Genomic DNA, 19,174 nt, shown 5'->3' on the forward strand with positions numbered 1-19,174 from the left:
GATTCTATCATTTAGGGTGAATAAACGAGAAACTCAAACATTTTTATTGTACCATGTATGGGCACCATAATGGTGGCCATACATGGTACAATTTTTTCATACAATCTTACCATTTCTATGTAGTATAAGGGTAAGTTAAGTGAATTTACTGAATGGATAATTTAGGCAGTTCCCTTATATTACATAGAAATGGTAAGATTGTATGAAAAAATTGTACCATGTATGGCCACCATAAGAGTGATGTTCAGTTAATCTGCAGGGAAAGGAGAGGATTCTTCTTACACATTCTACATGCACAATCTGAACCAGGTTTACAGGAAATAGAGAACACCTCTGCACGCAATGTGCACAACATTCTAGATTCACAACAGCTCTGCAGGGAGTGCATCTGAGTATAGTCCTACTTTATAACTTTAAAGCAGAACTGTAAATTCCTTAAAAAAACAAAACAAAAAAAACAAAAAAAACTTTCACTTACCTGGTGCTTCCCCAAGCCCCCAGCAGCCGTCCTAAGCTTTGTGTAGCCCGGGGCACGCAGGCGCAGTTGCTGTCGACAGCGGTAACAAAAGTAGCTGGCGCGGGAGAACGGAGGCTCGGGCAGGACAGCTGCTGGGGGAAGCCCCAGGTAAATGAAACTGTTTTTTTTAAGGCATTTACAGTTCCGCTTTAAGTAAACTTGTAAGAAATAAAGTGCCCCTGGGTGTTACATGCCCCGGGAAGGGTAAGCCTCTGGATCCTAAAGAGGCTTCCCCCATCCTCCTCAAGCAGTTGAATGCTATTAGCAACAAAAATCCCTGTGTTGACCTTAGCAACACACAAGTCATACTTCCCCTTAGGTAGCATGCACAACAAAATGATGGCGGCAGCAGCCCGAGTGGCTTAAAGGGAAGGTTCAAGCAAAATAAAAAAATGAGTTTCACTTACCTGGGGCTTCTACCAGCCCCATGCAGCCATCCTGTGCCCTCGTGGTCACTCACTGCTGCTCCAGTCCCCCCACTGGCAGCTTGCCGACCTCGGAGGTCGGCGGGACGCATTGCGTACATTTTTACGCATTCCCGCTAGTGCTGAAACATTAACACATACATTTTTACGCGTTACTGGTTCAATGCGTAAATTTTTACGCATTGGACCAGTAATGCGTAAAAATGTATGTGTTAATGTTCCTGCAGTATTGGGAATGCGTAAAAATGTACGCAATGCGTCCCGCCGACCTCCGAGGTTGGCAAGCTGCCAGCGGGGGACTGGAGCAGCAGTGAATGACTACGAGGGCACAGGATGGCTGCATGGGGCTGGTAGAAGCCCCAGGTAAGTGAAACTCATTTTTTTATTTTGCTTGGACATTCCCTTTAAATGTGTTAAAATGCAGAGCCGGGACAAGGTCCTCCAGCACCCAAGGCTGAGACACCAAAGTGCGCCCCTCTATCCCTCCACCCCAGCCGGCACACACTGATTGCTATTAGACTAAGAGGCACCCCAGGGCCCCCAACACCTTAATCTCTAGTTATCTGGCTTGTAGTCAACTTCCATGTATCTCCTTTTCTTATTTCTTTCTGCTTCAAACACAATTAGGAATGACAGCTGAATGAATTGTGCGCCCCCTCCTACACTGCGCCCTGAGGCTGGAGCCTCTCCAGCCTATGCCTCAGCCTGGCCCTGGTTAAATGTCTTCATTATAAAGAGGCTATATGCCATTTAATGAGCAAACCCACTTATGTCAGTGGTATCTAGTTTATGTGGTTGCTGTCAAGCTAAATCTTATGCCATTTGCTTATGTGTCTTGAAGATTGCTGTGGTGAGAAGTCCCAGCTCTGGCCTACAGCCATAGCAAAGCCAAATTATAGTCCCAGGCTCATGACTTTACCGTAATGTACAACAAATGAACAGGATTCTGTTCCCCCTGCAAGTTTGTAAACGGGAGCTTCGCCAGCCACACGTCATTGTGTTTAGGAGTGTTTACATGTGTTCATGGAAGCAAAGCTGAAAGTAGCTGTCCACAAAACAATTTGCCAAGTACAACTTTACTTCTGAATCTAGAAGCTAATTACAACATCATTTAATTTCATGTGAGCAAAGAGTTACTCCCATAATGCATTTACTTCAGGACAGGGAACGAATATCCAAATCATTACTTTACATCCCTAGTAAGCCAGGCATACATCCAGGCGGTCAGAGGCTAAATTCATTGAGCTTGTGATCATTGAGGGCCCTTTTCCACCAGCGCGTTTGCGCTGGCTGAATCGCAAAACCGCAAACCGCTAGCGATTTTACAATCGCTACGGTTTGCTTTTTAACATAGGAATCGCGGTAGGTCATTTCCACTACCGCGATTCGCTTTTGTCGGGAACGCGAACGCGCGGCGGAGCGATAATTGCCGCGATTTTGCTATGCAGTGCATAGCATAGCAAAATCGCGGCCGCAAACGTCGGGGGAATCGCCGGTTTTGCGATTCAGCAATCGCTAGCGTTCAGCGTGAACACTAGCGATTGCAGGTGGAAAAGGGCCCTGAGGGTCTATCACAGTAATCACAAAGTGAAAAATGAAAAAAGGCTTGGGTCATTAAGGGGCCAGAGCTGCAAGCTCCCCATTCTGTTAAAGGAACTGTACTGAAGGATCAATTGGTTATTTTTTATAATATGACTTCATAAATGATTTAGTCAGTGTTTGCCCATTGTAATAGCTTTCCTCGCCCGGATTTACAGTCTGACATTTAACATGGGCTACATGTTTAGGCCCAGTACACATTAGCTTTTGCCAATGGAACTGGCTGTACAGTTCGCTGCAGGACCTAATTTCCGGGACCATTTCGCTCAGCGGAACAGAAACAGAGTGTTTTGCAGCACAATAAGAACCAATGGAAAATGGACGTTTTACAACACATTGGCTGTAAAATGGACTGTTTTCACCGGATCCAGATGGTCAGATAAATATGGTTGGTTCTGTTAAAAAGCGCAGATGTGAACCGGGCCTTACTATTGGCTGCTCGGCAGAATGTGTGTGTACTAAGTGTTCCGAAGCCAGTATAAGAAATACCTGTTCTCCCAGATTGTTCTATGACATCACTAAGAGGGTAGGGCTACATACCAGTATATAGACATGGGAGGGGTTTCTGATGCTGAAACCAAGATAATGAGCACAAAATGGGTATCCTGAATAATTGACTGCATCCTACGGTGACCAAGTATGAGGCGTTTTTTGTTTTGGGGTTATTTTTTCCTTAGATTTCATACAATTTACCTATAAAACATCTTGCTAATGGTGTCCATACACAGTACAATAAAACGTAAATTTTTCCCATTTGACCAAAACTATCAAATCAATCGAAAGTCGAAAATAGATTTTTTTTTTTTGGAGGGTTCAAGAAAAATGAACTATTATCCCATTTTTTTCAATAAACATCCGATCGGACATGTTGGAAAAATCTTTATATTTGATTTTTTTTTCCAGATTTTCTGACAAATAGAAGGTTTGTGTATGGTATCTCAAAAACAACTACGTAATTTTCTCAATCTAATGGAGTAATCAAACAAAAATTATCTAATCGCAAAGAAAATGAAAGAGATGTACCATGTATGGGCACCTTTACTTGCCTTTTTAGAAAATGTCTCAAATGTATTACCGTCAACAGCTACAGGTTGTTCTGATCTTGTTAATCACTATACAACTATAATAATTATATATTGTTTACCATTTCTATATTTTGTACCAATGTGTGTATCTTTTTAACAATAAAAGATGCCTGTCATTTTATGTACGCTATGGTCTGTACCTTTGGGTTTGTTTTTACTCTGTAGAGCCATGGAAAACCATAGCGCTACAAAAAATAATAATGATCTCATTATGTCATTGACTGTACTAATTCGTAAGTTAGGGAACTTGTTTTCAATGTTGGGGTATGAGGACATAGAGCTTATAACAACCTTCTTGGTTTTAGAAATGATGCGCAGGGGGGGGCGTGTCCGGCGCGCGGAGTGTATGGACGCTTGAGTGAGTAGCTCCGCTCTATTTAGCACAATTAAGCGGCTCAAAGCAATGCCATCCTACAAAACCCGGGAGGACGACACCGGAGAAGACGCTATGGACACAGACGCTTCCAGAAAGCGAAAAATGGGAACCACCAAACTTCAGAAACTGCCCGACTTCTTTGCCAGCATGAGACGCGCGGCAGACAAAGATGGCGCTGGCCATGCTGACACCAGCTCCCGCAGCTCCCGCGGCCCACCAGAAGGCAGGCAGACTCGGCAGACACGGGGGATACTTCAGAGCCCACGGACTCCCCGGAGGACAACTCATCCAGCACAGCGTCTCCCGCATCTCAAAGCCCGCTAAAATCGAGGCAGAGGCTTGCAGACAACGTGGAAAAGGTAGGCCTTTCAGCCTCATGCAGTGCTTCCTTACTATTGAGAGCTTTCCGGCCACCGAGCAGACAGCCTCTCAGGCTGCAATCAAAGAAATGCTTTTATCATTTAAAAACTCCCTCCTGCTTGACTTCCAAGCGTTCACCAACAATCTGCAATCCTCTGTAGACTCTATAGGGGAAAGACTTGCTAATACTGAGGAGAGAGTAGCAGACCTAACGGAGGGGCATAATAAGATGGTGGACATGTTTGACACACATACTGAGGACTAGCAATGGCTTAAAGCTAAGGCCATAGACTTAGAGGACCGAAATAGAAGGTGCAACCTGAAACTAAGAGGCATAGAAGAGGCTGTAACAACCGCTGAGCTTAAAAAATACATCTATAACATGCTTAAAGCTGCTCTGCCCCATGTCTCAGATGTAGAACTTTCAATCGCCAGAGCACACCACCTACCTAAGCCCAAACACTTACCTGACACGATTCCACGCGATGTGATCATCTGCTTTCAGTTCTATCAAACAAAAGAGGACCTACTCCTATATGTTCGCGCTAACAGCAAGCTTCCGGAACCTTATGAAAAGATCCAGCTATTTTCCGATTTGTCTCAAGCCACCTTAGCGGTGAGAAGATCTCTGGCTCCAGTCACTAAAATACTGAGGGACAACCAAATCCTGTATAAATGGGGATTCCCAGCTAAACTGATACTCTCTAAAAATGGGAAAACTTACATCATAGCTTCCCCTGAAGATGGAGAACGCTTACTACAGATATGGAAACTGATTCAACCAGGTGCTGCACTTCCCTGGCGTGGTCCAACCAAAGCTGCAAAAATCCCAATTGAATGGCATAAAGTCCCAGGAAAATGAGTGCTATGGAGAACCTAGCCTCGATATCCTTATCTACCCACTACCTGCTCCATACTTGAGCTTATCTCTCTTTAGTCAGAGGGATATTTGCTCTTGCCCCCAGACAAACCCTGGTTTATGTTGGACTGTACTATTCAAATACTTTCTTTTTCTTTTTCCTATACTATAGGACTTTAGAGTTATAAGTTAAGTTAAGCTATCTTCTTAAATGCAGTATATATGTTCTTCTCTCAATGTTTTTATAGAAGGTTGGGTCTCCCAGGAAGAGGTACACTATCACTTAATATGCCCTAAGTATATATGGTACACATACAAAAACATTGCAACTCTGCCACCTAATGATTAAAAATAGAACTGAAATTCCTATCTATTAATGCACATGGCCTGAACTCCCCTCAAAAACGGAAATTTCTATGGCAAGAGGCCCTTGATCACAAGGCCCATATCATTCTTGTCCAAGAGTCCCATTTTGCGGAGGGGAAAGCACCAAAATGCTCACATAATTCTTTCCCTCTTACCTACTTTGCAAACTCTCCCCAAAAAAAGAAAGGAGTGTTCATCGCTTTCCACTCTTCATTAAAAGTGGAAGTAAGCACTTGTATAAAAGACTCCCAAGGCCGTTGCATTATAGTAATCTGCACTATTAATGACGAAACCTACACAGTGGTCAACCTCTATGCCCTTAACACTGGTCAGTGCAGCTTTCTCCGTTTGGTGCTCGCTAAAATACAAAACATCCGAAAAGGCGCATTAATAATTGGAGGGGATTTCAATGCCTGTGCAGACCCTAAAATTGATACCTCACACAAAGGCCGTAAAAAGAGCATTAATATACAAAAAATTTTGATAGAAGAAAACTTATATGATCCGTGGAGGTCTATGCATGCTACGGAAATTGACTACACCTTCTTCTCGCATGTGCATAAAACCTTCTCACGGATTGATATGTTTCTGATAGATAAAAACACTTCAGAAAACGCGGACATCCCATATCAATCCCATAACTTGGTCGGACCACGAGCCTATCTCGCTCTCAATCAATACTAATTCCCATAGGTCAGACCGCCCACTCTGGAGATTAAATTCCTCACTTCTCCATAACCCTGAACATGTGGAATATATTAAAGAGCGAATTAAAGAATTCTTTGAACTAAATGAGGGGTCTGAGGTTGGAGAGGAATCCATGTGGAACGCCCATAAAGCGTATATTCGAGGATTCTATATACAACTAGGATCCCGACTAAAAAAGCAAAGATCATTACTAACCAACTCTATTATTGACAAGATAAGAATCTTAGAATCCCAGATTAAATCACACTACTCTCCCATATTAGAAAAAGACCTTTTTACATTGAGGCACGAATTACGCTTATTGTTATGTGCTGACTATGAAAGACAACTGAGGTCCTTTAAACTAAATCATTACCATCATAGCAATAAAACAGGTAACTACTTAGCAAAAATGTTTAGATATAAGAGGGCCAAAACAAGAATATCTAAACTAATCCACCCAATACCTAAAACAATACTATATAATCCTAGAGAGATTGCCAACGCATTCAGCGACTATTACAACTCGCTGTATAATTTAAAAGACGACCCTAATACCCCACAACCCTCGACAGGAAAAATTCAACAATTTCTAAATGCCCTTCATCTCCCAACACTCAATGCCCAACAATTGGCAGAACTCAATGCCCCTATCCTAACTAGCGAAATACAAACAACGCTTAAATCCCTCAAACCTAACAAGGCACCTGGACCCGACGGGTTTGTAAACGAGTATTACAAAGTCTTCGGGCCAATACTTGCCCCTAAACTATCCCCTCTCTTTTCAACCATAATAGATAAAGGTAAAATGCCTGAGGAATTTACCCAAGCAATAATATCTGTGATTCCGAATCCAGGAAAAGCCACGGATACACCCTCCAATTTCAGACCCATTTCATTACTAAATACGGACACGAAACTATTTGCCAAGCTGATTGCCTCCAAACTCTTTAATATCCTACCGCAGTTAATAAATTGGGACCAAGTAGGGTTCACAAAAGGCCGACAGGCCACAGACGGCACTCGCAGAATGTTGAACCTCCTGCATTATGCTGAGCTCTGTTGAAGGCCTTCTGTGTTTCTAACTTTGGATGCGGAGAAGGCCTTCGACAGAGTTCACTGGGGTTTTCTAAAAGAGACTCTTCTTAAGTTTGGATTCTCGGGACCTATACTGTCAGCTATTATGTCACTATATTCATCCCCCTCGGCAATGGTAAATGTTGCTGGTTTTTACTCCAAACAATTTTTACATTACCAATGGCACCAGGCAGGGGTGCCCACTTTCCCCTTTAATTTTCACTCTCTGTATTGAAATACTAGCCGAAGCTATCAGATCAAACGTGGACATCCCAGGGTTCAACGTAAAAGGTATAGAGCACAAACTAGGATTATTTGCGGACGACGTCCTATTAACTATTATGGAACCTACCATTTCACTAAAATATGCACTGGACACAAATAAATACTCTGAAGTGTCCTATTATAAGCTTAATGCAGCAAAATCACTATTACTGGGAATAAATATTCCATCCAACACCAAGCATTTCATAACCACTAACTTTCCCTTCCATTGGGCAAAAACCTCGATACCTTATCTTGGTATTAACATCCCAGCCCACACCCAAGATATTTATGAAGCCAATTTCCCACCCTTAATTCAAAGCTTAACAAAAGAACTCGAAATGATGTCCAGATTTGAACTATCTTGGCTAGGCCGAATAGCAGCCTTTCAGATGAAAGTCTTACCTAGAATAATATACCTGTTTAGGACTATTCATATTCCACTTCCGGAAAGATTCTTTACCCAAATTCAGAAAATCATTTCAAATTACATCTGGCGCTACAAAAAACATAGGATAGCATACCATAACCTTACTATATTGAAATCACAAGGGGGGGTGGGCCTACCATGCGTACGCTCATACTACTATGCATGTGTTCTTGAAGCTTCCAAAGATTGGTGGAGACAAAACAGCCCTAAAAAATGGGTTCAACTAGAGAATGCAATATCAATTTCCCCACCCCTCACACAGCTAACACTCCAACTAATTAACACTCAGAAAGTAAAATCAAGTCTTCTACCTGTACAAGCAACTATATCAGCATGGTCAAACTTTATTAAATCTTATAAAACAGAAGATCCCTTAAAACCTATCCTGCTCCCTCTAACCTCAATATCAGATATACTACCAAATTTAAACCTCAAAACCTGGAAAAAAGCAGGTATTTCATATCTATCTGATATAGTTAATCCAAGCGACAACAAAATATACTCTTTCCAAGAACTACAGAGCTTATTTCAGTTGCCCACTACAGAAACTTTTCAATACTTACGCATAAAACATTTACTCACAAAAAGCAATTTGGAAATCCCGGCACTACCTAGACACATATGGGTACAACTCTTCTCTACCCTAAACCTTAAAGAGACTCCGTAACAAAAATTGCATCCTGTTTTTTATCATCCTACAAGTTCCAAAAGCTATTCTAATGTGTTCTGGCTTACTGCAGCACTTCTCTTACAAGCTGGATAAATCGTCCTCTGAGCTGGCTGGGCTTTCACATAGTGAGGAATTACAGACAAGGGCAAAGCTGTTTGCAGGAAGAAAAGAGCAGCCTGAAACTTCAGCGCATGAGAGATGCAGGGGGAAAGAAACACACAATGATCTCATGAGATTCAAAAGGAAGGCTGTATACAGCCTGCTTGTGTATGGATGTATTTTCTATGTGTGGACATACTGTACATCAACCTACTTCCTGTTTTGGTGGCCATTTTGTTTGTTTATAAACAAACTTTTTAAAACAGTTTTTAACCACTTTTAATGTGGCGGGGAGCGGCGAAATTGTGACAGAGGGTAATAGGAGATGTCCCCTAACACACTGGTATGTTTACTTTTGTGTGATTTTAACAATACAGATTCTCTTTAAGGGAGGGATATCTCTCTGGTACATAGAATTGTTAAATGGAAAACAGACCCTGATTAATAAATATATACGATCTTGGGCAGAAGACTTGAATTGCACTTTGACCTTAAAAGACACCACGTGTGCATCTAAACAGATCCATGTACTCTCCTTATGTAGCAACCATAGTGAAACATTCCACAAAATTCTCTTAAAGGGAAGGTTCAAGCAAAATAAAAAAATGAGTTTCACTTACCTGGGGCTTCTACCAGCCCCATGCAGCCATCCTGTGCCCTTGTAGTCACTCACTGCTGCTCCAGTACCCCGCTGGCAGCTTGCCGACCTCGGAGGTCGGCAGGACGCATTGCGTAAATTTTTACGCATTCCCGCTAGTGCAGGAACATTAACACATACATTTTTACGCATTACTGGTTCAATGCGTAAATTTTTACGCATTGAAACAGTAATGCGTAAAAATGTATCTGTACAGATCCCTGGCAGCCAAGCATTTTAAATAACTGTATAGAACATATAGATGTGCAAAGCGCAAACTCTGTGTATTGCTAATTACTAAGAAAATGTTTTCAATTAAGGCTTAAAGAGACACTGAAGCGAAAAAAAAATTATGATATTATGATTTGTATGTGTAGTACAGCTAAGAAATAAAACATTACGATCAGATACATCAGTCATCATTGTTTCCAGTACAGGAAGAGATAAGAAACTCCAGTTGTTATCTCTATGCAAAAAAGCCATTAAGCTTTACGACTTTCAAAGTCATGAAGAGTTTTATATTTCTCTGCCAGAGGAGAGGTCATTACTTCACAGACTGCTCTGAAAGAATCATTTTGAATACTGAGTGTTGTGTAATCTGCACATATTAGAGAATGATGCAATGTTAGAAAAAACACTATATACCTGAAAATAAAAATATGAGAATATTTTCTTTGCTGCTAATCTTCTAGTAATTATTCATAGTACACAACCAATTCATTATATCATATATATTTTTTCGCTTCAGTGTCTCTTTAAAGCAGGATGAAACCAAGCATTTCTTCTTTGCTCTAAAAACAGTCGGAAATCGATAGGAAATCAGATCGGACATGCTGGAAATCGATCTTAAGGTGGCCATACACTGGTCGATTTGCGATCAGATTTGACCAACAGATCCCTCTGATCGAATCTGATCAGAGAGGAATCGTATGGCCACCTTTACTGCAGATTGTGAATAGATTTCAGCCTGAAACCGATCACAATCTGTGGAGATGCTACCGCCCCCCCCCCCCCCCCCCTGCATACCTGTTCCGCCGGCGCGACTCCCATGGTCCCCGCTGTCGTCTTCTCCGCTCCGGACCGTTCCTGCAGCTACTGAACTTCCTGTCCAGGGGAAGTTTAAACAGTAGAGGGCGCTCTACTGTTTAAACTTCCTGCCGGGACAGGAAGTTCTGTGTAGCTGCAGGAACGGTCCGGAGCTTGGAGCGGAGAAAAAGACAGCGGGGACACTAGGTACATTACAATATATAAATATTGTAGCTGTGAATGACGTGCAAGCTTTCAGAGCCCAAAAAAAAAAAAACCTGTACTTTGGGAACTTGTAATTTGTAAACGAATAATACCTGTGACCAAAAGCAAATATAACTAAATGGGTTATAAAAATTAGGAAAACACATTTTATTGATTATTATGTCAGAATTTAATACTGCTTTCAAATTATCATTCAGACATTTGCACAGTTTATGTATCAACTGCATATGATGAAGTAATGTCGATAAACACTGTTAAACAGTTAATGCCTGCTAGTTAGAGTGCGTTCACATTATGTGTGTTGCTGCATGTGAACACACTGCCCATACAACTGTATGGACACGTTCACATCTCTGCATTGTGAGGGATCATACTACCCAAACATTTTCTACAGTGCATTTCTGATTAACATGTGGGATAATGAGCATGTTACCACAGTAATTCTATATGCTATGAAAAGTAACATGCACATTACAACCTGCAAGGTTAGTGGCATCATGCCCACCGTGAGTCAGTAGGTCATAGTATAAGATTAATTTACCTCCACATGGAGCTGAAATGTTAAAGACAGAAAAAAATAATAGCAAGACAAGCATATTTTATAGAAGTGTAAAACTTCACTGTCTGAGCAATTTCTTTGAAAATATGCAGATTGTTACTAATGTTTTCTTTGTTCTATTCCTTCAATAAAGGTAGCATTGTACAAAAGGTTTCCTGTGCCCAAAGGGGCATTATACAAACTCTGTTCTACACATAACAGCCTCTATGAGGAGAAAAGGAGTGAACAGTTAGGTCAGACCATGTGGTGCAGGGGAAGCCAAATCAGCTGCTTTCTGGGGAAATCAGCTGTTATATGAGAAAAAAATGCTACTTGAAGGCATTTTTTTTTTTAACACAAGCCCTATGGAGAACTGTATGCTGTCCCCCTATTACACAGCTGATGATAGGGATATTAGAACAGCATCCATTTTGCCATAGTGCCCCTTGAAGTTACTTTATTATGGAGAGGCGCGTATCGTGACCTTAAGACTGCACTGTGTGTACTCCTGTTAATTATTGCCTGAGGAAGCGGGAATATACCCGTGAAACGCGTTGCGAATATACCCTGGAGTGTACCAATAAATCTACTTTGTTTTTTGAATACACAGCTTGTTGTGTCTGCTTACAGGAAGTCCACCAACTGCCTCCAAAGCATTTTTAAACTTTTTAGCAATTGATTTTATCCTTTTGGCGCCTCTGTTATCCATTACACTAGACATAATATCCACCCCTGGTGGAGGGGGATACCCCTTGTTCTTCCTATCTACAAAGAACAACTTCTTAACCCTGAGTGAGGACAGGTCAATCTCCTCACCTGCTTATACATTGGCTGCCTGTGTGGTAACCCTGGTTTGTGAGTATAACTTTGTACTCTTTTCTATTTTACCCATTTATTAGTACCTACTACACTATATTTGGCTCTCGGTTCTCTCTTTTTATATTTACTTTATTATGGGTTTCATAAAAAATACATCTAGGCAAACTTACAAAAAAAATATTGAATTAATAAAGTACCTTGATCATTCCACTGACTTGCTCTGGCACAAGCACATCACTGACAACAACGGGAAAATTCTGATTATTTTCCAGCCACACCGACCACAATCCCAGAGGGTCCTGAAGTTGTTGCATGTAAAATGATATCTTCGAAGCATCAAAATTAAGGTACCTGTGTCAAGAAATAAAGATAATTATATCAGTTGTCTTTTACAGAAACGACTGTGCTTGGAGATTGCCTTCGGTAGATTCTGAACCAGGTGTAGTCCTGTTATATTGCTAGTTGTAGGTGGGTGTTTAGTTCACTGCTTTAGAAAATATTAAAGCAAAGGATCAGCAAAACCAGAGGGGGCTAGAAAGTACATTTATGAGAAAGTAATCTGTGGCACCTTCCATTTTCCCGTCACTTCAGGTTTTCAAATAAAGTAAGCCCAACCCCTTCAACCTTTTTCACCCCTTACCAACCCAATTGAACAATCCCAGAGGCAGAATCCTATTTGGGGAAAACTGATCGAGTAGATTCCATATAGAAGAAACTGCTCATCAATGCTGACACAGCCAGAGGGCTGGTACTACAAGTTCACTCAAACTCACAGCTAGTGTTGGTGTTCGAATCTGGGTTTCCCAATTCTGAAAGCTGGAATATGCCATGCACCACACTTTAGTACCTCAGCTAGTGGAGGGGGTCATGGGAATGTTACTCATGTGTCGTGTGTCATGAAACTCCAATGTTTCCCTCCTTCCAGCATGTAAGGGGAGAGCATTGAAGTCACAAAGCGCAGCATGGACAGCAACCCCATGACTCAGTCCACTAGCTGAGGTACTAAAGTGTGGTATATGGCAAAATCCAGATTTCCCAACACTACTCATAGCATACTCGAACTGACATGTAACATAAGGTAAACACAGGTACAGATAGCACCAAGAATACTTTGAATTTGCCTGTGTTCACTCTTTTCCATTGACAGGGTTAATAGATCAGCAGTGCTTTATCTATGTGACAGAGCCTTGAGGTATCTCCAAAGACAAAGGAGGAGGAGAAGTACGTTTCTGTACCGTGTATCAACCAGCTGATCCGGCCAGCTGATAATATTCAGCTGGCCCATTCAAGCCGCTCGACCCCCGCTCGCTCGATTCCTGCCTGCGGACAATGGCAGGGAATCGAGCGCTGATAAGGAAGCGCCGGTGGAGGGCGAGCAGTAATCGATCCGCGCGGACGAGCAGGGACGTGGCTGGGGTTGATACGGCGGCTAATCGAGCCGCCGGTCGACCCGTTTATCCCCAGCATAAAGGACCTTCCAGAGAGATAGGAAGATAACCAGGATAGAGAAAGGCCCTTTATGCCTACAGATGAAAGTATCTGTAGGAGTAAGGTGTGGCCGACAGTATCAAATGTTGATGACAGATCAAGATCACTAAAACCTAGTCTCACTGCTTAGCGGTTTTCTCTTCAATTTATTTTTCTGTTAACTGGACTGAATCTGACAAGCTGTTCCACAAGCTATTTTGCATACATAACTCAAGTTTTTTTAAACTCTTGCTGTACAGGAAAACAGAAAGGGGCAGTTTCTTACTAGGGATAGTATTATATGTAGAATAGAATATATATGTTAACCCAAAATCCCTAGGATGTGTGTCAATATTTCAAGTACTATATTTGGTAGAAATAAAAGATAATACATAAAAGGCTGATGCATAAAACAATCATCGTTTATTTTATAAGCCAAATCATGCACATACCCAGCAATCACACCCACCACCCACAGACCTCGAGGTAGTCCTCTACTGCACTGCTATCAACCAAGTCCACACTGTCCGGAGTGTACTGCGCAGATGCAGTAGATGATGGCATTTACTTTAAACACTTTTTCCCACTGCAGTGAGGTGGTTGGTGTGATTGCCGTGTGTGCACGAAATTTGGCTTACAAAGAAAACTACTAATGATTATTGTTATGCATCAGCCTTTTATGTATTCCCTTTTATCGGTACTAAACCAAGTATTGTACTTTTAATATTGACACGTGTCAACACTGTTGGGGTAACATACAGTCCAGTCTCCTATATACACAAGAGGGCCTGATAAAACCCTCACCCCAATACAACAGATGACCTTCATCAGAGGCACAGCACAGTTACAGCTTTTGTTTCCTAGTATTATATGTACTTATGTTTATCTCACATAATAGTAGCTAACAATGAAATATCGAAACACGTTACACCAGCATTCCAACAAGGTGAGTAAAGGACACTGACATAAACCGACTAAGGTAGGCACTGATATTTGCTTAGGACAAATACTTTCACTGCAAACAAATAGGTTCTTTACCGAGTTTGCTTGCTGCAATAGAATGCCAGTAGACAGAAATCAGGCGTGTACTGATGCCAAGCCATGAAGTGAAGCTTAGTGTTGTGACTAGGCAGTAACTAATATGAGTCACGCTGTGGAGTAAACAGAAACATACCCTTCTGTTGTGTTGTGAGAAATACATGGAGATGGAGGGGATGTAGCCTGTAAAAGGCTCAGCTTCTTTCCTCTGGGGCAATCCAACTCAGACTCCTGAGAGGTTCCTATCAATGAAAAGAGACTGAAGTAAAAATGTTATCTGCATGCTTAGCACACTAAAATAGAATCATAAATGAGTAATAATCCATTATATGCTCCCCCAATAAACAGAGCGGGCGGTGAAAAAAAAAAAACATAATAAAAAAATCATAAGTGAAGATCTGGTGCACTGTATACAAAGACCTTATTCAATTAGCCCTTTCGCCTAAGCTTTCTACTAGCCGCAGCCTGAATTGCTATTTGTTGAGTGCTGCAGAGATCTACAGCATGCCATCCAGATTCCCACTGATCTGGACGGCAAACCGCTACAAAGATAGGCAGCGTTTTCCCGTGCAACTCGCAAGCAGGGAAACACTGCGAATCTGGATGCAGTGAAAATGGGCCCTAATTAATAAAATGCCTTTTAAGCCACCACCAAGCAAGAAAATACTGAATAATTCTGGCAGTACTTTTTCCCCTACTATTTGGTACTTTTTCAATTGCAAAGTGCTAAAAAGTTATTTTAACCACTTCGGTACCAGCAGCCTCTGCCCCCTTAAGGACCAGAGGCTGCTGGTACGCTAAAACGCTGAATACCAACGAATCGCCGCAATAATCCGTCTCTCCCGCTGATCACGATGCTCTGTCCCAGCCGCAGGCTGCTCTCTCTGCCGTCTCTACGTCGGCAGAGTGCTCTGCGCCGGTCAGGAGCCGCTTTCATTGGCTCCTGACCCTGTCACTCAATGTAAGCCAATGGGATTGGCTTACAGTAATGACAGGGCCAGGAGCCAATGAAAACGGCTCATGCCCGGCTCAACGTGCTCTGCCGTCATAGAGGCGACAGGGCAGCACTTTGCGGCAGGGGGCAGAGCGGCGGGAACGGGCAGGGGTGCACGGTGAATAGGACGTAGAGTTTACGTCCGGTCAGAACCGCAGCGCCACCCGCCCAACGTAGATTTGTACTGCGTCGATCCCTAAGAAGTTAAACAGAGGAAGAAATATCTTCTTATCCCAAAATGTAATTACTTTGAAGGGGGTGGTTCTTATCTATACCCATTGGACAATCTTGAGAGTTCAAGTAAGACAAAACCACATACAACATGGGCACACACTGTACCTGAGCAAACTATGGTTGCTGCCTTTGTGAAGGTTATGGAAGAACTTAAGAGCATCACTGGCTCAAACTGTACGGATAAGACATCACCTAAAAAATGATGAACGTCCTGCAGGAAAAGAAAAAAGCATGTGCTTTATTCACGAGCAATTTAACCATTTTACCAAGATTTCTATTACATCAATAGAAAGTCTATTCAGAACTGTCTGGTTTATATTGCAGGCCATGAGCCATATGGGAAACGTTTCCTCATTCCCTGATCCACTCAAGACAAGAAATGAGAGAGCAACACGCTGACAGATGTTCTGACCTTTCTGCTATGTATCTAAAATTCACTAAAAAGAAGTGGATTTAGCTGGGCTTTCAAAGTAAACCTGTAGTCATCAAGGGACAAAAAGTTAGATACTTGACTAGGTAGAAGATAGTCCATAGGCTTCCTTTGTCCTTCACACCACTGCTGCTGTCAGAACCCTCTGACAGTTTCTAGCCACACTACCCTTTGTGAGCAAGTAAGGCTTCACCTGTGCAGAAGTACAGAGACACTTGCAGACAAGCATCTTCAGCTTCCTGTGCAGGCCCAGTCCAGGCATGCTTACTAACGAAGGGGAACATATCTCGCAAGCTCTTATCGGGTATGTTCAGAGGGTCCGTGCGTGACATTAGGAGGGTCAATGAGGTCATAGGAAACCTCTAGACTATCCACAGGATTCCCTTCACCTAAGCATCTTACTTTTTGTTCCCCAAGACTACAGGTTCACTTTTAGGGCCGGTTCAGACAGGCAGCTTCTGGTCTCTTCTTGGGGCGTCTGGTTCGAGGGTTTTCTGCAGCAAAAACTGGCATCCCATCGCGATCGGCGGTTTTCGTCCCCGCAAGGGGACATGAAGACGTGGTGGTAAATCGACCCTAGAAGCCGCATGAGGCTTCTTGGGTTGGCTGAAACGGTGCAATAAATCAGGATCTGAACGCCGCGTTTGTGCAATCGACAGTAATCGCGCGATATTAGACGTTCCCATTCTCTTGAATTAGAGCGTTTAACCGACGAGTCCTGGACACTTGGCGTTAGACGCGTCAAGCGTCTGTGTGAACCGGTCCTTAGTGGCTGCTCACCGCAACAATTCCATTTCCAAATTCTTTACAGATAGAGAATAAGACTGAGCACATAACTTATCTTGTAAATATATTTTAACCCTTCATTACAGATACCAATTACTATTACATACACAGCAAAGCTTTCCCTTACAGTTATCATTTAGCCACAACATACTAGGAATACTGTATAGCAGCAGTCTGGCGTATGGGTATATTTTTCTAGACTGTATTAAAGAAATGTTTGAACAATCTTTCCCCTGGATCTGAATGATGTTTTTTTTTACCATTACCATATTATACCGTATGTTTTATAAAGTGCAATCCTGCAGACAGTTATACTAAGTCTACTGTTTAAAGATGTCAGGATTTTTCAGTAAAACCCTTTAAAAAAGGGATAAAAATGGTCCACTCCCACGTATGACACTTATTTACAGTACTGTGGAGTAAGTAAATGGAAATGTACTTTTCATAAAGCGTCTTGACTGTAATAACAGTTAATTAAATTATAGCTTATGACTGATAAAGGACTGGATACTCCAGTCCTCCTATTCAGGTAGAATAATGCCATAAACATGATATAAATCAACTCCAAGCCAGCATGGCAATTTGTGATGTATTCTAGTAGTGAATCTCTAATGCTAGTAGAGGGAGCGCTGGAGTCACAGAGAGTATTCTGCACACACACTGCTTGCTGTGGGTGGATCTCCTGTGATGTTTTAAGAAAGAGGAAAAAAAGCTTGGCCCACTCCCGAAAGTCACGCACCAGGGGATAATTGCTGCTCTTTGTCCCTCGAGGGGAAGCGCTTAATAAGAACTTTCACTGAACAATGCCGTGCTGCTACATTTGACACAATTCTTTAAAAACAAAAAAAAACAAATATACCATACATATACATACACACACACACTATATATATATTTTATCTCGCTATAAGTCAAGAAATGTAGGTCTGACTTGCAGTGTAAAAGTGTAGGGGACGCCTTATATGCGAGTCAGACCCACTTTTCTCCTTTTATAGTAAGGTGGGAGTGACTCTCCCTCCCTCCCTGCAGCATGGAAGTGGCCAGAGTTCTTTGATCCACTACTCACCCAAAGGAAGGGGGTGGGAGGAGAGTTAGTGGAAATAGCCACCCTCTATCTGTTCTGTATGCCCTTCATTCAATGGCCATACAGAATGCTTTATATTCCCTGAATACCAGCACGGAGTTAGAAAACCTAGGACTACAAAATGGGCATCTAAAGGTCATACAGGTATCTGAAAAAAGTCACAACCCCCCAAAAAATTCAATTACCTGCATATGAACCAGGCCGCTCCCCGAGTTTAATACATACATAACCATTGAATCATCTGGAAGAAAAATACATAATTTCACATACATAAAAAGCCAACTCTGCCATTATGTGGTCATTTTGGTGACTAAACATTTTTTTTCATTCTTTAAAATGTTTTTAGGTATCCTGGGGATTTAAAGGGTGAGATCTCTATAATTAAAGGCAAACATCAAGGCAGCAGCAGTTCTAAATGAACTAATCTGACAGTTTAGTAGTCCAAATGCCCAAATCTCATCTGCTGTGCAGTTAAAGCCCAATTGCAAGAGAACATACTCTTCCATGGTGGAACCTTTGCAGAACGATCCTCCTCCTGCAGATTCCCCATTTTGGTTGGGTTTCTACATAATGGAAGTGTGATGTGTTCTCACATGACATCATCTGGCCTCAAGCCAGGATGCAGTGCCAAGTCACCAGGACCCTCACCCTACTTCCTCAGGGAATAATGTTTCATGAGATGTAAAGGAAGTCCTCCTATCAAAGCAGTCACACGGCCTGGTAAGCAAGGCTGTCCTTAAAGGGACTCCAAGTACTGCAGAAACTATCGGAAGATGCATATCATTTTAAAGCTCTCTTTCTCCTCTTTCCAATGTTATACATACATCTTTCCATAGTTACGTTGTATTACACAGGGCGACTTTTTCTCAAAGTCAGCAGCTCCATTCAGCAGAAAAAGTCGCCCTGTGTAATACAATCTAACTATGGAAAGATGGATATCATTTTAAAGCTCTCTTTCTCCTCTTTCTGACGACCCCTAAATCATCGTCCTACGCCTTTTAGTTTTCTCTATTTTTGTGATCGAAATCGCGGCCGCAGCAATTTCAATCGCGAAAATAGCGAAAACTAAAAGGCGTAGGGCG

General features: G+C 42.0%; 1 protein-coding gene across 2 annotated transcripts in view; it reads right to left on the bottom strand.

Annotated features, from left to right (window-relative positions):
* TMEM131L (transmembrane 131 like) overlaps positions 1–19,174 on the bottom strand; it is a 151,203-nt gene that overhangs the window by 60,849 nt on the left and 71,180 nt on the right. For both annotated transcript variants that reach the window (XM_068278905.1, XM_068278904.1), the window contains exons 10-13: positions 18,278–18,333; positions 15,898–16,003; positions 14,701–14,806; positions 12,257–12,410 (exon numbers count right to left, since the gene is read on the bottom strand). In XM_068278905.1, the coding sequence (XP_068135006.1) occupies positions 12,257–12,410; positions 14,701–14,806; positions 15,898–16,003; positions 18,278–18,333 (422 nt within the window). The remainder of the gene's footprint in view (positions 1–12,256; positions 12,411–14,700; positions 14,807–15,897; positions 16,004–18,277; positions 18,334–19,174) is intronic.

This window comes from Hyperolius riggenbachi, chromosome 1 (assembly GCF_040937935.1).
Source record: "Hyperolius riggenbachi isolate aHypRig1 chromosome 1, aHypRig1.pri, whole genome shotgun sequence".
NCBI lineage: Eukaryota > Metazoa > Chordata > Amphibia > Anura > Hyperoliidae > Hyperolius > Hyperolius riggenbachi.